Genomic DNA, 20,331 nt, shown 5'->3' on the forward strand with positions numbered 1-20,331 from the left:
GCTGAGCGTGAACATATTTCAGTCTGCAACGATACACTTCGACCGGGGGAAAGTTTACATCATGGGCAACGTGAGCAACGGAAACAGCAATGGAGTGGCACGGCATGGAGACTGAGAGGGAGAAAGAAAACATTGCTCTTATTCAGAGGCTTAGGGCCCCAAGGCCACTAGGGGGCCCCCCAAGAGCAATAATAAAAATAAAAAAAAACTTTTTTTTTTTCAACAATTTTTTCCCCCCATGCATAAATGATTATTTCTATATGACCAAAGATATATTATTGTACAAAAACACACTTTCAACAGAGTGCAGCTGCTGATTAGATGATATACCTCACTTTGTGCTTTATCACTTGGAATGTTGTGTAAATCAACCCCAGGACACTCTTGTAGCTGGATGTGCTACCCTTTGAGATTGAAAACCATTTGTGGCACCCTGGACGTGATCCATGATGCATTAATTGAAATTATTTGAATTAAGTTTGCATTGGTATTACTTATGTTTCTGATTATTTTACCTTTGGAGATACAGCAACAGCATAATTTCAACGTGCAATACATACATGTGTAAAGACATGTCAGGCCGTCAATAGGATGTAAACAACACTGCCAGAAATGCATTGAACTCATTGCAGGTGTGTGAATGATCAACAATCAATATTGGCTGAAATAGAGGGGCCCAAAATCAAATTTTGCTTAGGGCCCCAGGGAGGCTTGGGCCGGCCCTGCTCTTATTGACTAAACAGGGAGTGATGGAGGACGATCTGGAACGTTTCCTTGAAAAGAGCTCCCAAATGAGGACACTGTACGGTTGAAGAGATACAAGGTGGACCTAACACTCATTCAATGACTTCATTTAGCAACACATAGTTTAAGGTAAGCTGACACTCACGCCCATTATGCTCTAACCATTGAGCCAGGTCGCCAGGTTTGTCAGTGGTGAAAGGGGAGGGTGTGCACTTTGAAAAGAAGAAATGCAGCAATATAGCCAGACGGGGACGGGGAAATTGAATAGGGGAATTGTATAAAAGTAAATGTATGCAGTGGTTGTTTTTATTTATTTATTCCTTTTTAATAGAAGTTGGAGCACAATGCCCATGCCATCAGACCATCAAGAAACATAAATGTCATGTCAACAGTTTACAGGCAATTCTTTTTGTATTGCGGCCAAGAGGAAATGCTTTTTAGGCCGTATGGGGTTTTGAATAGCCGCTGGTAAACAGTCGCTGCCCGTATTGCCAGTCCGGTACAGAGATTTTCCTGGCTAACTACGCCTAATTCCTGGAAACACAATTCCGCCAGTTTTAAAATTAGCAACTTTTTTTTTTTTTTTTAATCGACGTAAAGACATTATCCATACGATGTATGCAGGAAATGATTGTACTTGATATGTTATGAACATGAAGATAAAAAAAATATTTTATTTGTTAAACTGATATTTATCAAATGAAGTTTTCCCATTGATATTTATGTCTGTAAAAAACAAATTCACTCGTCATAACTTATAAGACTATGTGATGAGACTGTTCGTCAAGATGTTTGTTGTTTTAATTGCAGTGTTGCTGAGTTGATGGAAACATTTTTTTCCCAGCCAAAAATGTTGTTTCATGAATTTTTTATTTTTTTTTCATGGAAAAAAGTTTTTAGAGTTAGGGTTGGAGTAGGGGTCGAACCTAGAGTAAGGGGAGTTAGGGTTACTTTCTTGTGTATGATCACAGATTCACCAGGGATCGGCTCAAAGTTTGGTGCTTTTACTGCGGCATAATACATCACATATTACCCTCAATATGACACTACGGCTTGAGAGTCTACAGACAATCACACTTACACATTACATTACCTTCATATAGGTGACTTAGTTGGGAAACAACATAGATTCCGTAGAACTTAAATCATAATGAAGACTAAGTAATAACACCACTGATACTCTCAAAATGTACAAAAACAGGCGCTTTTAAGAGATTACATATATATGTAGATGGATAGATATGCAAATGCAGATAGATGAAAGATGTGAGATCAAGAGTGTCGCCTGATAACAGTGCATTCTCTCACCAGTTGATGCCACTAAGTCTTTCTGGGCTTCAGTAAAAACGTTACAAACTCCTCAACATTTCCGATCATAATTCATGGTAACAAATATCCAAATGAGTAATATCACACAGCGTACAAGAAAACCACATTGTGCCAACGCAGGCAACACACAAGCCAGGCTTACCTCTCCATTGCACATGTTGGGTTTCAACTAATAATCAACAAATTCACAGAGGCATGATATTGAAGAGATCCCTCACAAACCAAAGCGCTTTGCACTTGAGTTTATTTATCATTCAAGGGGAATTCATCCCCATGGATTAAACATGCATTCTGCTCTTGCGGAATAAAAAAACAGAAGCAACAAAAGCACAAAAAGCCATAACTGATCATGTAGGTAAGCATTGCAGCGTCACACACGTTAGGGATTGTTTAAGCCCTTCCAAAGTGAGACAAAAAGGCTAATGTCTTTATCACTGGCTCGGATCCTCCTGCAGGAACTCAGACTGAACATTTTGGCTGCCTCCCCCACCTCTGGACACTAAGATAGGAGCAAAACCCTCTGCAGTTTTGTTGAGGATGCAGTAATCAGTGCAACTACACATTGGAGGACTTTCATCGACAGGACTGCTCGCTCGACTGCACTCCTGACTTTTGGTCATGTCCTCACAGCTGCAGCCAGAGTCTTCCTTATAGTCATTCGTCATAGTCTTTGTCATATCTGGGGGGGAAAGTACTTCACTTTCCTCCTCTTTTACAACGTGGCTGCCCCAGAAAGAGCAGGGGAACTTTGTGTAAGACATGTTTCCTGGACAGAACACGGGTAAAGGCAGAGGGGCCTCCTGTATCTCCGGCAAGCCAACATAAGACAGTTGACACTGTGGGAATCCCAGTTGTGTTGCTTGACTGAAACACTGTTCTTGGATCTCCTCTGGCTCCTGCATTGCAGGTTTTGGCAAGACAACCACAGGATCTGCTGTCATGATTTCCTCAGTTTTGTATGCTACCATGAATCTGCCCGGAGGTGAAAGCCATTCCTGCAAAATATGAAGAAAAACGTATGCTAATAGCTATTGTGCTTTATGGCATCATTTTGCTTTGCGTTCTGTCCAATTGGGAAATTTGCTTGCAATTCAGTCTTTTATCTTCAGTATGTGGCTGGTGCATACAGCCATCACAGACAGTTAAGATAATTATAAACATTGCCCTCTACCTAAAAGACAGAGCAGAACTCTGAAGAAAGTTTTCATAGTTTGCAGAACAATTGTGAGCTGCACTTCCACTTCTTTCACCGGGTGGTGGTGGTGATCAAGGTAAAGTTAATCAGTTTTTCAGAGAGACTGGGCGGCTGCACATCGTGAATTATCAAACATGGGAGTTGCTCATGCACTGTAACTGACACGCACGCAAGGCAGATTTTTAAATGGAAGTTTTGGGGTCAGTGGTGCACCTTCAAGTTGCCTTCATGCTGCTGAAAGAGAGGTCGAAAGAAAGGCTCCGGCGACGGCGTGTGGCAAACATGTTTCATCTTCATCCTGCGGAGACAAACGGGGAAATGGGATTTCAAACGCACGTTCAAGCCACGACTGGATCATTTGGTGGAGGTGCATCAATACACTTACCTTGGGAAAGTGTTGTAGAGAACAAATGCCATGAGGCTGATGACAGCGACCACTGGGCCCACAGACCTGGCCAGGGTGACTAATGCCGCTCCGTCTTGTTCTGAGAGAGTGTTTTGAAATAGCACACAGCCGGTGAGTCATGCTTGCAGGCTGACAATCAGTGTGTCTGCAGCATCAGAGTAGTTCTACGTAAGGCAAAGTTAAGGAGTGAAAGAGGAAGTGGCTTATCTGACATCTGACAATCTTTCATTCTTACCGTAGCCCACGTGCAAACAGGCAGCGGTGGCAGTGTTCATTATCAAACATGGTAACTGTCTAGCAGGTCGGACCGGCAGACCTGAGACTCTCTTTACCTTCTCCAGCTCCAGTTTTCCAGCATGCCTCTGGACTCCAGTTGCTCCAATCCGTTGTTACGCTCCAGTCCGATTTTTGGTCAATTTTAGATCTGACTTTGGCACAATAAGTTGCAGCGGGTTTGAGAAGAGACATTGGAATTGCGATGGAATTTGATGTTGGTTTGGATACGTGTGTCTGAGGGCAGAAAAAAAACATAAACAAACATTATTCCTGAAAGGAGAAAGGGTTGGGGTTGAAACAGTGGTGTAGTGGTCCCTGGAGAAGTGGGCAGACTCTTAATTCATGCCCCTTTTTTAAGCAACCAATTCAGCAAAGCCAGAGTGGCTTGTGAAGTGAATAAACACAATGCTGACAGAAAAATAAGTGGGTACACTCCGTGTACCAGCGCATACCGTGCCCTGAACCACTGGGGTGGGGTTAATGGGACAGGTTTGAGCTGGATTTGGGTTAACGATGGGTTTAGGATTAGGGTTGGGTTAGGGTTAGCGATGGTGTCAGGGTTTAAAGTTGGGGTTGATATTAGGGTTATAGAATTACTCTTACTTTGTTTTCTTTGTTTCGAAGTGCTTGAAGTAAAAGCTCGTAAACCAGCCTTTCTTTGATGTATAAATGGCTTCTGTAGCCACTTTCCCAGGTAATGTTGACACCCAGTGGTGTTTGCAGGACCTCCACCGGCCATGGCGGCGTCAGCTGAACTGAGAACAAATATTCACCATGACATATTGCATCACACACGTACGATGCAATCTTTCTAAAATATTACATACAAAATATACTTATGCAGGGTGGATCTTGTGAAAGTGAGGATCTGATTTTGGGTATATTATTTGACTTTTAACTCTCTTTCTTTCTTTTCTTTTTTGAATAATAATAAACAGGACACTGATACAACAATTTTAATTAAATCAAGCTTACTGTTCAAATGTGGTATGAAGTTGTCTGTTAACTGGTGACAGTCAGATCCAGTGCAGAGTGAGATGACATATTTATCATTTTCGCTCAGGAATTTGAACTCTGTGATTTTACAATCGCAGCGGTAACTCTGATCGATCCTTGCAAGTGAACAAGTCCAGTTTTGTGGACTCATGGGGAGGATACTGAAAAAAAAAATCATGACATGATTCATGTGCCAAAGTAAAACGACATAAAGTACAATTAAACAAAAGCCACTTGATGGGACACGTATTCGTACTCGTACTCATACTCGTAATTGTCCTCGGGCTTTAGACTAAAAGTCAGGTTGTAGATGCAGTCTTCCTTCGGACAGCCGCTGATGTCCAGCTCACAAGTTACCGTGTCCCAGTATGGTGTCACACAAGAATATTTAGTCACTGAAAAAAATATAATAAAATCGTAAAAAACATAAGTCAAAAGTTTAACAAAGTTTTTCTCAAATTATTCAGCGGGTAGGCGACCAGCTGTGATGAATCAACCAGCTGTCAAGGCCAACAACCCTCAAAGTGCAATACTTCAGATCCAAAGTCATGGAGGTTGGGAGGAACAGGGAAGATTTGTTTTAGCCAAACTGCGGCGCCTGCATTTCTAAGTCTGCAATGTACAACACGACCCCGCAGTGGAGCACGCAAAATTACTGAACCGAGTACGGCTGGAGCTCTATTCTTGATTTGAGTCATAATTATCTCATCCTTCACAGATCAGTGAACGGCGTGAGGTTTCTCTTCACCTCCCATCAACATTCATTCATTCATTCATCTTCCATACCCGCTTATTCCTATTCAGGGTCACGGGGGTCTGCTGGAGCCTCTCCCAGCTGTCTTAGGGCGAAGGCAGGGTGACACCCTGGACAAGTCTCCAGTTCATCGCAGGGCCACATAGACACAGACAACCATTCACACTCACATGGACACCTACGGACAATTTAGAATGTTCAATTGATCTCACATGCATGTTTTTGGAATGTGGGAGGAAGCCGGAGAACCCGGAGAGAACCCACGCAGACACAGGGAGAACATGCAGACTCCACACAGGAAGGTCCCAGGCCCGGGCCTCAGAATCGAACCCACGACCTTCTTGCTGTGAGCGCTAACCACTGCGCCACCGTGTCGCCCCCTCCCATCAATAAGTATTTTCAAAATGTGTGTTGTGGAGCCCAGAGATCTTCACCAGACTTTTTCCATCAGCTTCTTTCTGTCTCCCTTTCTTGTGAAAGGGACCAAATAGCCCAAGTGCTCTCTTATATCAAGAGGCTGTGAAGTTAAAAGGAAAAGAGCTTTGAAGGTTCTGTGGTTCACTTCTGATGTGAGATTAACTCAATTGGAAAAAAGAAGAAGAAAACTCCTGACGAGTAATATAATAGAAATACCCCTCAACGTGTCACAACCGCATTTTCTTTTTACTTGACATTTACACGTTTTTCCCTGTAGCCTCCCACAAGCACCTGGTGCGTGGCATAGCAACCTATAAATAGTCACCCAGATAATAATCTCTGTGTAAAAAAAGAAGAGAACATAAAGAATAGGGAGATTATAAAGTGACCCAGTGGAAGAGATGGGAGGGGTGCAGGCGTATACCTGTGAGGGATTCGGTTGGTGCTGAAAGGAGGATGAAGCTCCAGCACATGAGTAGGAGACCAGGACTCATCTTGTCAAGCTGGACACCACACTTCTTCAAGAAGAAGAAGAAGACGAAGAAGAAGAAGAAGAAGAAGAAGAAGAAGAAGAAGAAGAAGAAGAAGAAGAATTTTTACATGTCATGCTGTAAAGCAGAACAGAAAGTCTATATTCTTCACTGCAGGACATGTGTGGAGTTTGTGGTGAGGAGATTTCCTACCTTAGCGGACGTTCCTCAGCCACTCGTGCCTCAGAGTGAATAACAGATGAATAACCAGCGAGGACTCATGTTGTCTTATCACCAATGGCATCAGAGGAAGTCTTAAAAATTTTTTTTTTTTCAGACATCCCTTGTTCATAAACGTTTCCACTGAAATACGATTATTTTTACTCCTCCCCTTTCAGTTCAAAAGTGCAGAGTTTCATTCTAGAAATTCCAGCTTGCTTCGTTCAAGTGAAATGGAGGTTTTTAAACATCACTTTTCATAATTAAACATCCAAACATTTCTGTTCTGCTGGTGGCAACGATGAATTGTCTCAGAGAGTTTGTAACCCTGGGGCTGGGGAACTTCTATCATGTATAGTTGAGAATCTACTGGCACGATTATGGGCTGACATTGCAACTAGAAATGAACAGTTAGTTGTAATAGCAATAAATCATATGTCTTCTGAGATGTCACAGCTGAGATGAGCTGTCACATTTATATAGAACATGCATAGATCCCAACGCTGAGACCCGTTTTCCAGTGCAGGAGAATCTGTCCTGTTCTCCAACCTTTGACCCTACGATTTGACTGCTATGTCTGGGACTCATAGCTGAACCTCATGTTCCTCAACCAACCGGACCACCTGATGTTGATGAACACCTGGAGGCACCAGAAGCTCAAAACAAGAGTTAGCAGCAACAGCAAGAGATGATTTGGCAAACATTTCCTGAGTGCAGCCCACAACTGCTGCATCATTTTAAAAAAGGGTCATAAAAGAAATCAGGCTTTCCAACGCTAAGAGGTTCAGTGCCAAGAAGCACTCCCTGGCATCACGGTAATAATCACACCAAACACACTTTTTTTTTTTATTATATGTTTTTAGCAAAGTTTATTAAGCAAAGTGAAAACTTTTGTGTCAATTGCAGCTCAACCACCTTAAAAAACGACCTTCCGAACAACACTCAGCTTTATCAAAATTCTGGCAGGTACGATATTGAAGCGTAGGATGAGGCTGATCACAAGACAATCCTGGCTCAGAACAACAATCTCACACTCAAAGACCTCGACAGTCGTCAGAATCACCGTACAGGTGTTAAGCACCAGATAAATAACAGTACATCTCTCTGCAGGCCACTCCAGTCCGCTCTGTATTCACTTCTCCATTTGTTACTGTTTCCTTCCTGTACTTGTACCAAACACACAAAGCTTTACACAAAATATTTACACATGAAACTGCAAGACAAACATAAAGCCATTTTTAAAAAAAAAAGAAAAAAAGAAAGAAATACAATCTGAGAGCACAAAGGAAAGGAAATTCAGATTGATATCTCATTATTTGCACGCAGTCTCAAGCGGTTGTTAGGCACAAAATGTGATTAAAACAGGTGTTTTTCCCCATCTCACCACCCAGTGACAGTAATAATTGTGCAGCTTACGTCTGTCGCTGCACAACAACAAGACGGTTGCTTATCGTGGTTGTGGAGGAGCTGCATGTGCAAGGAAGGCCGGCGCGATCAGACACGTTGATATACTGCACGCTAAGTGCACAAGCTAACGGTGAGTACAGCCATGTCATGCAGCACTCTGTGTACAAAGCAAAAAAACCCCAAAAAATCAAAATCAAAATATTTTCTTCTCCGTGGCCCATAACTATGGCATTATTAAGACAATTTTATTTTCTGCATAAATATAGTTTTTGTTTTTTAAAATTGTATTAATAAATAAAGAAAATCTGACCTAAATGCATGCATTATCTCTGCTTTGCAAAAGAAAAATGAATTTCCAACAAAAAAAAACAACAACAAAAAACCATTCAAATAAAATCACTGAAAACTAAATTATTTATCTCGTCCATTTTCTCCTTATTGGATACTGACACGATGAATGATGAATATTCACAAATTTGACTGCTGCACCTTTTTTTTTTGTGTGTCTTGCCTTGTGGTCTGACCTGTGTGCGTCTGTGCAGGTTCTCAGACGTCCAGGTCATTGTGATCTTTTAGAGCTGAGCTGTAGGCGACTGGAATTCTTTCCAGGTTTCACCTTTCATCAAAAAGCACTTTGACTCAAGTTGGATTCCTCAAACAATTTCAGTCTGCTGAGTGAAAGGACAACCCAGGAATCAACACTAAAAGACAAAAAGTGTGTTATCAGTTTTTCTTCTCCTTCTTCTTCTTCTTCTTCTTCTTCTCCTGCCAGGCTGCTACTACGTTTCTCCTTAACCAGATTACAAGGTGTGAGTTGGCTACATTACTGTGAAGTAAGGTTGTGTGTATTCATGGCAGGCTGCATGTTGCTGTAACACACTTCTGAACGTCAGACCGGTGTCGACATCACTTTGTCCTGTCACAAACGATTTCTTCGCCTTGCAAAATCCGTTTTTGAGAGGCAATTACAAAAGAATAAAATAAAATAAATGCAGATTTTTTTTCTGCTATATTAAGTGGCCTCCTTCTGGTTCACACAAAAGTGTGAGGCCAACTTTTAAATCAGTCTTTTGACAATTTCTGCGTTCAAAATTTAAAAGTGCAAGACAAACATTTCAAGTGTTCATGAAAGACAGATTTACATGATGAGCCATTTCCTCCGATGAACCCTGTGAACAAGCGTCCCTCAGCACTCCTCGGGCTCGTCCTCAACGCTCAATCCTCCCCCTCGTGGCCCTCAGCCGTCCTCCACCGTGCTGCATGCCACCCACTGCTTGACATAGTTGGAGTGTTGCGAGCTCTTATACTCATGAAGCGAGTCCGTCGGCTCCGAGTCGTTTGAGTCCGACGCTCCGGGGCTTGCGCACTCCCCGAAGCCGCTGTCGACGGTGTCCAGGTCCACGTGGGGGTAGCCGTCGTCCGAGCGCTCGTTGAAGACAAACGAGTCCAGCGATGCCCTCTCGGCCTCGGCAAAGTCGACGTGCGGCGGGAAGTTCAGGGCCTCCGCGGACGAGTGACGCGACGGTTCCCGAAGGTTCTCCGAGACCCCGCTGTGTCTGCTGTGCCTCGCCGCCGCTGCCGCCGGCTCCTCGAAGAGGAAGGCGACCTGCTCCCGGTCGTCTCCACCAAACGCACCAAAGTTCTCTCTGGGGCGCTGACCTCTGCACGCCGCCCCCTCCTCCAGCAGCTCCCCGTCTCCGCTCAGGGTGACGGTGTGGATGGAGATCTGCCCGGCTGAGTGGCCGGTGCAATCTGAGCGGCCGCCTTCCAGGAAGAACAGAAGGGAATTGTCGCCGGGCTGCTGCGCTGGGAAGAGTTGACCGCTGCTGTTGGCCCAGCAGTTCGGCCTCTCAGTCGTCCCCTGGCCGACTTCAAGCTGCTTGCCGCTCATTGTCTGCGGCTCAGAGCAGATCCTCAGGAAGTCGTACTCGCTGAACATGGGCTTCACCCACTCCTGTGAATAGAAGACACAAGAGATTGAGTACAAGTCGTCACGTGCGTCAGGTTGTTAAAACGCAGGGTTGTTCTGAGAGCAACACTCTTAGCAATGTCTGGCATGGAGCGAAAAGTGAGGTCAAAACTTTGTAGCATCAGGGCAAGTAATGTGTATTTGGTGCCTAATTCTAGATAGAAGGACAGGAAGTTTTGGCAAATCGTGACTTGATCAGCGGAATACCCCATTAAAAGTGCTACACGTATAGCACATGTAGCATTATTTTTTTTTTCAACACAAAGGGTTGGATGATACAAAAGTTGGGGGCAGCATGCCATGCATAATTCAGCAATTAACGTGAGGTCATGGTTGGCTAGCTACCTAGCATCTGTTAACTGCATAGCTACCAAGACATCGGTAGCTATGCAGAAGATTATTCAATTGGAACGGCTTTGACCAAAGGACTGCACTATGCACCAGAATCAGAGCGCCCTTCATCTAAGGAAAAAAAAAAAAAAAAAAAAAAATGCAAACACATAAACTGTGTACAAATATGAAAAAAAAGATCTACAATGTCGACTAAAAATTTTGAACAGCAATTTGCATGAGGGCATTACATGATTGTGAAACTGTCAAAGCCAGGAAGGTGCTCTCCAGCATTGTGCTGTGTTGTGCGTTTTAGATATCACAGACAGAATGCGGAGGTCGGAATAAGTCTAAAGAGTCAACAAAAACAAAAACAAACAAAGCAGTTGAGCCTTGAAGTTTCACTTTACTCTAAGTCCTCTCGCTAAGGGTGTGAAGTTGCTGCTGACTCCTCCCACCCACCCAGGCGATTTTTAGATAAGCTTGAATTGGTTTTTTGTTGATGCAAACGGCCACCACATCCTGAGGCAGTGAGCTCATCAGCGACGCAAGGCAGCACGTTCCCCTGAGAAACAGCGGACAGTCTGCACCGCAAGGGCGCGATAGGGCGCGCGGAACCACCGCAGCCGCCTCGCTCGCCCGCTCGCGCTGATGACTAACGACTGATGCACACATGGATTGATAGCTTTTCTGTTTCGCCAGTCGCTTATTTCAACGCTCGCGCGCGTCAGCGAGATGCGTATCACAGTCGGGTAGTGTGAGAGTGAGACCCGTCCATCCAATCATCCGTCTGACAGCACGAGTGTCTGTCAGTGGGACAGCGGAGCGCCGAGGCTTTGGTCCGCTGCCTTCTCTGCTCTGACCTTTGAGTTGGTACTTCCTGGACGCTGAGCGCGAGCCAGCGAGCGAGTCATTCATCTGCGCTACATGGTTCTCTTATGTATCACACGCATTTCTGGGTACTATCGCAGTTTCAGTCATGCTGTCAGTTGCCTCTTGTGACGAGAGCAGAAGACACACTCGCACGCGCGCGCGCACACACACACACACACACACACACAGGCGGAAACTCCTGTTTGTGTGTGCAGTGGCGCGCCCTGCTGGCAGCCGCTTGCAACTGCACCTTCCCTTTCAAGGCACGCGGTGGGTCGACTCTGAAGGGACTTCACACTAACGACGCGTCTTAACTGGCAAAACACTTAAAGGAAACTGTGGTGAATTCTTCAGGTGGCTTCGAGGGATGTAGACGTTGAAGGAGTCTTCGCTGACACCGGCTTGGTTGTATAAAAACTGGTTCATTTGCAAAGAAGTCAGGAATCCAACAGGCACCATGGAAGCCCGGGGGATGTCTCTTGGCCAGATGTGAGCAACTCCAGTGATCCTTTGTTCACATCACCTCTTATACCCCCCGTATCCCGAGATGAAGATACCAGGAATGGGGGAGAAGGTATACACGTTCCTTAGTTGCACCCCCAGTGTCCGTCTGGTTATGATTTGATGGCAGTGGACACAGGAAGTCCACTGACCAGGCTGCTTTGCCGGAGGCGCCTTATGGAAACAAAGACGCCTTATGTGAAGAAGTGCAGCAGGGTCGCTTCTTAGTCTAGACGAGTACATATACCTAAGTGAACATAAGTTCAGATACTACAAAACCTATGATGCTTCTCCTCGTTTCTGACCTCTAAATACTGCTACAATGTTGGATGCTAGGGTCAAACGATGCCAAAGCGTCAAATAATGAGCTTGATGCATTTGGACGTGAGCCCTCAAAGTTGTTGTGCATGGTTCTGCACACTGTGTTTTACCGTCTTTTTTTTTTTTTTTTTTTTTTTAACATTGTGGTCGCATTGACGTCAATGCATGCCGGACTTACATACATGGCCAAGCTCAGGCATGATCTAGGCCTGGCCCCGCCCTCCCCCGCTCTGCCTCAGAAGTTATATCGCTGTTCGCTGCTCCAAGGAAATGTTTTTTCGGGTGTGAGGGAAAGTCAGTTTTGTTTAGCTTTCCTAAAGAGGCAGGCAGCAGGCAGAAGTGGGCGGAGTCACTTTTTTGTCTGCCTACGGCATTTCTCACGGGCACTGTTTTGTTAACATGGGCCCGTACGACGCTGGATTAGCAGGCAAACTGCTGCTGAAAGAGGAAGCCTTCCCCATGGTACTTGGCCATGTTGAAGAGTCAGGAGAGCAGCTCATCAGCGTCCTAACTGTGTCTGTTCGACCAAGAGCGTGACCAATCACAGCGGAGTGGGCTCGGCGGGAGGCGTACGCGGCGGAGGCCGGGGCTGGAGTGAAGCAAACACAGCGTTTTGCCGGGTTGCAGGAAACACAAGGGAAGCGATCCAGCGAGAGACACAGGTCTACAAAGCTGCTCTGGAGGGGCCAGAAATCAAATACAAAGGCCTTGAAAGAGGATAATAGGACCCCTTTAAGCACTCTTGCGGGGACACCCTAACCCTACAGATAACACAATGACACAGTGCACAAGTGGAAACAGCCTCTATTTTTTTCCTGTACTTTGCCTTCGAAAAAACGTTTCCATTTGAAGCGAGGAGTCGAGACTCACGCTGGACTGAAACTCACACCACAGCACGAGTGTCTGTCAGAGGGACAGCGGAGCGCCGAGGCTTTGGTTCGCTGCCTTATCTGCTCTGACCTTTGAGTTGGTACTTCCTGGACACTGAGCGAGCCAGCGAGCGAGTCATTCATCTGCGCTACATGGTTCTCTTATGTATCACACGCATTTCTGGGTACTATCGCAGTTTCAGTCATGCTGTCAGTTGCCTCTTGTGACGAGAGCAGAAGACTCGACTATAATTAGCCTGTGTTCGGGTGTCAGACCACAGAAAGAAACATGTAAATACACACAGGCACACACACACACACACAAAGGGTACGGAAAAAAAAAAAAAAAAAAAGATCAATCAAGAAATTGTCAGATATCTCAGATAACAACCTGCCTCTCACTGCTCGTTTTTCTTTTTTCTTTTTTTTCCAGCCTGAAACAATGACACATTAAAGGTCTTAACTGGATGTACAGAGGGGTAATTTCCACTGGGGTGGAACAGGTTGACTTGTTACCAACAGAAATCTGCCTACAGCGCGTCGAACAGTTGCAAAACAACAGAGCCCCTGCAGCATGAGTCACTGCAGTGGAGGCACCTGAACAGGAGGGGAAAGTCCCACTGCTCCAGGGGCCCAGTGGGGGGAGGGGTGGGGAGGCCCAGCCATGCTGAAAATTCCCCCCACTGGCAACATCTGGTGGGCAACGTTGGAAATTACACAAAAGGCCGAGTGTGACGTGTGAGTATTAATAATTTTTATTTTACCTTAAAGTTCCCCCCATAGATGCTGTAGAGAGGCTTGAAGAATTTGTTGGGGTCAGGGATTTTAGTCTTCCACTGAATTATTCCACTCATAACCACAACCAGACATCTGTAAGAGAAAAAAAAAGAAAGAAAGGTGTTTGTTTTTTTGTTTGTTTGTTTTTGAGAAATAAACATACAAGAAGTTCTTTTTTTTGCTTTTTCTTTAGTACAAATAACAGTAAAGGTGACAGCGTTTAGATGATCTCATTAAAGCTGTTTATTTACACTACAGGGTTTTCTATCTCTTTTGTTACATTTACAGATTTATTTTTTTTTAAATGTAACTTTGCTTGGTTTTGCGTAACTAAATCCTCCTGTTTTTGATGAGAGCGTGGCGGCAGATATATGGGTGGGTGGGGGGTGGGGGGGGGCTGCACCTGTTGGCTGGTGGCTTCGTCAGCCAGATTTAAGAAAACAATGTGAATGAATTCAATTCAATTCATCAATGTTAATTAATGAAGACACACAGAAGTCACATCAATATATCAGCGTTCGTGCTCAGTGCAACTTTGATTGTGATTCTGAATTAAGTTTGTATCTGTGGCAGGATTCATTTCATGTGTGGAGTTACTAATGTGAGTTTGCCAGGTGGAATCATCGTGACGCGGCTCTTTGGTTTGCCATTAGTTGTTCTTCAGCCTCAAGCTCGATTTGACGGCCAGCAGCACCTCGAGCCTCCAGTTTGATTGAATGCAGCCTGTACCCCTGACCCCACCCCCCACCCCCCACCTGCAAGTAAGCCAACTGCACTTTTAGTGTACTTTTTAATAACCAACTTTGGTAGTTCCTGAAAGCCAGTTGATAGAATGCAGCTTTTTTTTTGGCACTTCTGCGTAAACCAGAAACTCTGTTCATCTTTTCATACAGTCAGTAGTGTGTGTGTGTGTGTGTGTGTGTGTGTGTGTGTGCATATACAATCTCTGAAGATGAAAAAAAACAAACAAACATCCAAATGTTAAATGTTCTAGGCCTGTTCCTGCTTGAAATGCAGTAGATGAAAAAAATAAAAGTCACTCCGAATTACGCTTGTTAAATCGTTTTGGTCCACGTATGTGCAGTTTAATTATTAGTTACTAGAAGAAAGTTAAAAAAAAAAAAAAAAACCCCAACAACAAGAAAACATGCAAGTAGTGCGAAACCAGCTGCATCCTCGCCAGAAGCTGATAACTGGGAGAAGTTTACAGTTATCTGCATCACACACACATTCTGATTTTAGTCATTTAGGGTCACTGCAGGGAACTTCAGTCAGACGTGTTAGAACGAAACCAGCCAGGTGGCCTCATTCGGCCTCTTCCCTCTGACTCGGCTGAATCTGTCGGAAGCTGAAGCCGAGGCCCTTCGGTGCCCACTTCTAGACCCTGGCTGTCCTCAATGCATGCAAACACTGGAACTCTTTCTAAATAAACCCTCAGGCAGCCAATCGCTGTACTAGTTACTCTTTTACCCTTGACTATTAATGAGTTAATAGTTTAAACAACTGTTTTACTGCTAAACGACTTGGACACACAGACAACGTGTCACTTAGAGCCCACTGGACAACTTGCAGCTCGACCTCAGCGCACACATGCATGCAGTCTCAGTTGTGTGACGTGGACTCTGGAGCCAGGCACAGTCTGCATTGTAGCACTGCGACTCGCTGCGACTCGCTGCTCTGCGACTCGCACTCGCACTCGCAGCAAGTGTGTGGGAGGTGATGCTAGGAAGGTGGCGATGACGGTTGCTTACTGGAAAAAAGAAGTGGCTGAGCCAAAGGCTGCACTTTGCTTTCACTTTGCGCAGCTTCACTTTTACACGCTCCATTTCTTCTGCAAGCTGGTAGTCAACAACTGCACCTCACAGATCTCTTGGTCTGGTGTAAATAGGTCATTTCTTTTGGTTTTTAGGAATTGTTTTCATCTTTTATGTTTTTTTTTTAAGGGTATTTTCTCTTTGTTCTTTGGGGAGATTTTCTAATAGTTTCTCGCCACCCCGTTGGCCTAAAGATAGCATACTCAAACATTTATGCACCACTTGGGCGACAAGTCATCATTACGGTACTTACACGATCACGATGAGGACGAGGATGGAGGGTGGGAGGTAAACCAGACGCCAGTCGTGCCATCCTCTAAAAGAGACTGAGGGGAAATCCTGATGAATAACTGCTGGAAAGCTTAAAGGCCCAGTGTAAAAGATTTAGCGGCAAGTCAAATTTAATGTTAATGTCAAATGATTGTTCTTTTTTTTGTTTATCTCTCTGGGCTAATGTAGCTTCCTATTATACAGCACGTGGGCCTGCTCTACGCGTAAATATAAATGATTTTTATGAAGCAGTGACAAGGAAGCCTTACTAAACACATACATGGGTATTTTGAAATCCTTTAACGGTTCGCCCACTGGGCCTAAATGACAGAAGTGATGGAAGTGGCAACCTTCAGGAGATTCCGTCTCATCGGCTCCTCGAGTCCTCCACTCGACGGCAGGACTCCACTCACTCCACGGACCCTCGTACAGATTCCCGTCACACATTTTGGCCTGAACCTTCACAGTGTAGCGGACGTTCGGTCTCAGCTCCTTGCGATCTAACGTACGGTGCTTGCACTCCGTCGCCTCGCGGCAGAACTGCTCCTGCTGAGAAGGTGTGCAGAGGAGATGGTCAGTGACACGTCAGTCACAGCCGGGTGCGATCACGCTTAAATCACTGAAGTGTGCAAATAAAAATAAAAGTCTCATAATCTTGCATCACCATGACAGTTACGAGTGAGTCATTTGCCACAGGGTCATTAAAAGTGATTTTATGGCATAGAAGATTTTTTCTTGCAATTAAAAGGAGTCTTAATAAGTCTTCGAGGCGTCCATCCTGCTGCACCGTTCTGGTCCTTTTTTTAAAAGAAAAAAAAAAAAAAAAAACTAAACTAAACCTAGCTAAACCAAGTTAAGGTAGGCTAAGCTAAATTTAGCTAAGCTAAGCTAAGCTAATGGACGATGAATTAAACTAAACGTTACCTTTGATGCCTCTTCACTTGCTCTCATGCACAGCCTGTACTTGAGGCAGTCCTCCCCGTTGCTGTGCTTCCAGCTGATGTTGTAGGATTCCTCTGTGCTCGCCACGCGCACGCCAAAAGGAGAGGGAGGCTTTACTGGGGGGATAAGAAGGAGGATGATGCAGGGAAAACACTATGAAAATGAAAACAGAATGGGGCTAAAACAACGCTACCACAAAGGGGAGGTTCATCCCCTGTTTTAGCTTGTGGTTTAATGTGCTCAGTGAAAGGCAGGTGGAAAAGGGTTTGTGGGAAAAAGGTGTCGGTTTTCAATGAAAACGAAAAAAAAAAAAAAACAGAAATGTGAGCTACTACTCCAATAATAAATGTTTCATCACACACTGTAAACCTCCTCTGACGTTTTTTAGTTTCTCCGTTATCGGGGACACATTTTAAACTGCGATTTTATTTTAAAAAAAATAATTAAAAAACAGATTAAAAAAAAACAAACTACTGGCCCTTAACGTACCAACTTCACGTAGCCACCAACTGGACGACCCGGCGGGGCGCACTGTGTTGCCTACCAAGGTGAAGGCCGTGGCGTTACACTCGGTTTCAATGGACGTCACATCTTCAAACCTGTCCGGTAACATTTCACACCACGAGCGAGGCGGTTCCACCTCACAAGTGCCGTTCACCTCATCTACTTCGCTCCTGCAACACACAAAAGGGTTCATGTGTATATATATGTATATATGTATATATATATATATATATATATATATATATATAAATATGTGTGAACTTTTCTGAGCCAACAACCCAAGACAGACTTTTTAAAGGCTCAGGAGCCTTTTGCAGGTGTTTTGGATTCTTTGGACTCTTTGAAGCTACAAAACTGAAGCTTTTCACAGTATTCTAATTTTCTGAGTTTGTGGGTTTGTGGATTTAATGAGCTGAAAATCTTAATCAGCAAAGTTACAACAAGGAACTGCTTGAGATGTCAGTTTGCGTGTAATGGCTCAATAAAATGTGTTGCTTTCATCTTTGATGTTAAATTGCCAAAATAAAACAACTTTCACTCGATATTCTAATTTTTCGGGTAGTACCGGTATATATATGTCATACACATATGATTTTATACACACTGTTTTTGGGGCTGGGCAGGAAGAGAGAACATGACATCAAATGCTCCATTTTCCAAAGTCAGAAAGAGTGAGAGAGCTTTTTACTGTAGCGCAGCCAGCACGATGGGGAATACAGCCAACATTTGGTCCACAAGTTCAAACATGAAGCCGTGAGAGGGCCACCCTCCGTTTTCAGGGTGAGAGACAGCATCTCGTGCATTTTGTACCTGCAGCTGACTTGGATGAGGACTGGATGTGATGTCGCAGAGGCGCCGCAGGAACAGTTGAGCGAGACGTCGTAGTCGGTTGAGCAGCTGACGTTGCACAAAGACACAACTGTGGAGGAGAAAACAGGGGGGAGAAAAGGATCAATCGGGTCACACAGTATTCAGGACAGTCAGACCCAGGTAACTGGAATATTAGTTCAAATCCTCTCACGTGTTGAAGCTTTGCAAGACTAGGATAAAAACGCACACACGCATTTTAACCCATGGGGGGAGGGAGGGGGAAATACACAGAGACCACGATGAGACTTTCCCCACCCCTGAGAACCCGATGGGGTCATGAGATCCGTGTTGTGAAAAGGAGACACGAGGGAGAAGAGAAAAGCCACTCACCGCTGGGGACCAACCAGCACAGCAGCAGCAGCAGCAGCCGCAGCAGAGGGCCGAGTTTAGGATCCATGAGGTCGTGAGCAACTGCTGCTTCCACAGCAGGTGCAAGCACGGCGCCTCAAACTGCAACTGAAAATAAAAAATGCAATGCAGGGGGAAAAAAAAACAAAAAACACAGATCGATCAATAAATACATAAATACTTAATAAGTACATGAAGGGGGGAAAAAATGGGAGTGGGGTGGGGGAGTGGGGTAGAGGGGTGGAGTCAGGATCAAGCAAGTCAACTTTCGAACCAATTAAAAAAAATAAAACAACAACTTTACATGGTAACCATCATCTCCAGCATGAATATATCAAGAGAAAAATAAATAACATACATTCAAGACAAACAAATAAAAGACATACAAACAAAGAACATTGAATTTTATAACTGAACTATGATAACTGGGAATTATTTTAGAAATCTTCAAACCTTTTTTCACACCCAAAAATGTATCAAGCACCGAGCCTACCTTTTTATTCTTCTGGACGATGATGACCGTGGTGGCCGCTCGCTCAGCCAGTCGCTCAGACTCGTCGGCAGCAGGGTGGCGGTGGCTGCGTGCGAAACTCAACTGGCGCATCGCTCTGCCTGGAGGCAGTCGGGCACGTCATCGTTGTCGGCGTCATGAAGGAAGTGGTTTCAGAGCCACCGAGCGTTGCGCTGCGTCTCCGTCCCACCACTTCCACCCGCCGCCGCTATGAATGTGCAGAAATTCACCAGTGGCAGGAAAGTTAACAGGAAATTGACACCGGGCTGCACGAGAGCCTCTGAGGTATATTCATAATGACAAAAACAAAAAATAAAAAATTAAACAAAACAAAACAAAAAAAACAAGACCAACAGTGTTCTGTTTGTGTAGTTACACAATTTAAGTTTTAAAAGCAGCTTAGTTCAAAGAAGAAATGAAAAAAAGATTTAAAAAATAATAATAATAGCAATGATAAATATAATAAATAACACTAATAAGCACAAACTCTGTGTTTGACTTCACAACTGGAGTCTGGTTTCTTATGCATGTTATTTTGATTTTTGATTTTTTGATTATTACTCACAATGCTACGCTGACGTATCTCAAAAGTGAAACACCAGAGGTGCCTTTTGATAGGTCAGGGAAAAAAAAGACCCTGCACACACCTACACGGCTCAGAAAACAGCTTGCAGGGGTTTCCAGTCACCTTATTACATACAACAACAACATATTTCAGCAGCAGGGGCTGTCTCTCGATTTCAGTGTGGAAGTTGGAGCTCAACGCTTGCATAAGGAACTGTTATCAACATGAATCACCTCACCGACAATGCAGTTGATAACCAGTGTTACGCAACAGGCAGCTCCTTGGAAACAGGAACCAGAACCAGCAACCGCGGTATTGGAGATGGTCTACCTTTGTTGCTCGGCACGGCTTTGCTGGGGCGGCTTCCTACGAGCTCTTCACACTGTCGCCGCGTGTTGAGGCTGCTGCTGCTGCCTCTCTGTTCAGAGGGCGATCACACTTCTTTTTGCCTCGCGTCGAGCAAAGGCCATTAAAGGAAGTCGAAGCAGGAGAAAGTTCTGTCAGGCAGAAGATGGAAAAAGGTCGTCAACCTTGAAGTGAATTGACACAGTGATCTCAGATGACCTCGTGATCTCTGAGATCATAATATGTGAGATCTCTGAGAGGTGTTTCAAAAGGTCCAAGTGTTGCTGAGACGCCTTTGCCAAGGATACA

General features: G+C 44.5%; 1 protein-coding gene and 1 long non-coding RNA gene across 2 annotated transcripts; both read right to left on the minus strand.

Annotated features, from left to right (window-relative positions):
• Positions 1-2,027: 2,027 nt before the first annotated feature.
• Positions 2,028-6,883, minus strand: LOC142899624 (uncharacterized). Its single transcript, XR_012928790.1, has 8 exons — positions 6,801-6,883; positions 6,542-6,635; positions 4,926-5,341; positions 4,554-4,705; positions 4,007-4,184; positions 3,654-3,753; positions 3,482-3,566; positions 2,028-3,068 (listed from the first exon to the last, which is right to left on the minus strand). It is a non-coding gene; the product is annotated as an uncharacterized LOC142899624 (long non-coding RNA).
• A 1,087-nt stretch (positions 6,884-7,970) lies between these two features.
• On the minus strand, positions 7,971-19,802 carry LOC142899590 (interleukin-21 receptor-like). The gene is made up of 10 exons (XM_076043247.1): positions 19,760-19,802; positions 19,095-19,320; positions 18,584-18,709; positions 18,194-18,302; positions 17,369-17,553; positions 16,862-16,995; positions 16,288-16,486; positions 15,921-15,981; positions 13,841-13,946; positions 7,971-10,167 (listed from the first exon to the last, which is right to left on the minus strand). Exons 3-10 carry the CDS (start codon positions 18,648-18,650, stop codon positions 9,451-9,453), a joined length of 1,578 nt encoding a protein of 525 aa, XP_075899362.1. The 5' UTR covers positions 18,651-18,709; positions 19,095-19,320; positions 19,760-19,802; the 3' UTR covers positions 7,971-9,450.
• Between the last annotated feature and the right edge of the window lie 529 nt (positions 19,803-20,331).

The sequence above is a fragment of the Nelusetta ayraudi genome, unplaced genomic scaffold, assembly GCF_046127955.1.
Source record: "Nelusetta ayraudi isolate G7.1 ecotype Tasmania unplaced genomic scaffold, CSIRO-AGI_Nayr_v1 ptg000074l, whole genome shotgun sequence".
NCBI lineage: Eukaryota > Metazoa > Chordata > Actinopteri > Tetraodontiformes > Monacanthidae > Nelusetta > Nelusetta ayraudi.

Excerpts from the sequence above, each read along its gene's own strand:
- LOC142899590 (XM_076043247.1), bottom strand. The coding sequence starts at position 18,650 with ATGGATCCTAAACTCGGCCCTCTGCTGCGGCTGCTGCTGCTGCTGCTG. Across the intron at positions 17,554-18,193 it reads CTCATCCAAGTCAGCTGCAG|GAGCGAAGTAGATGAGGTGA; the intron begins GTACAAAATGCA and ends TGTGTGTTGCAG. Across the intron at positions 16,487-16,861 it reads CAAGTGAAGAGGCATCAAAG|CAGGAGCAGTTCTGCCGCGA; the intron begins GTAACGTTTAGT and ends ACACCTTCTCAG.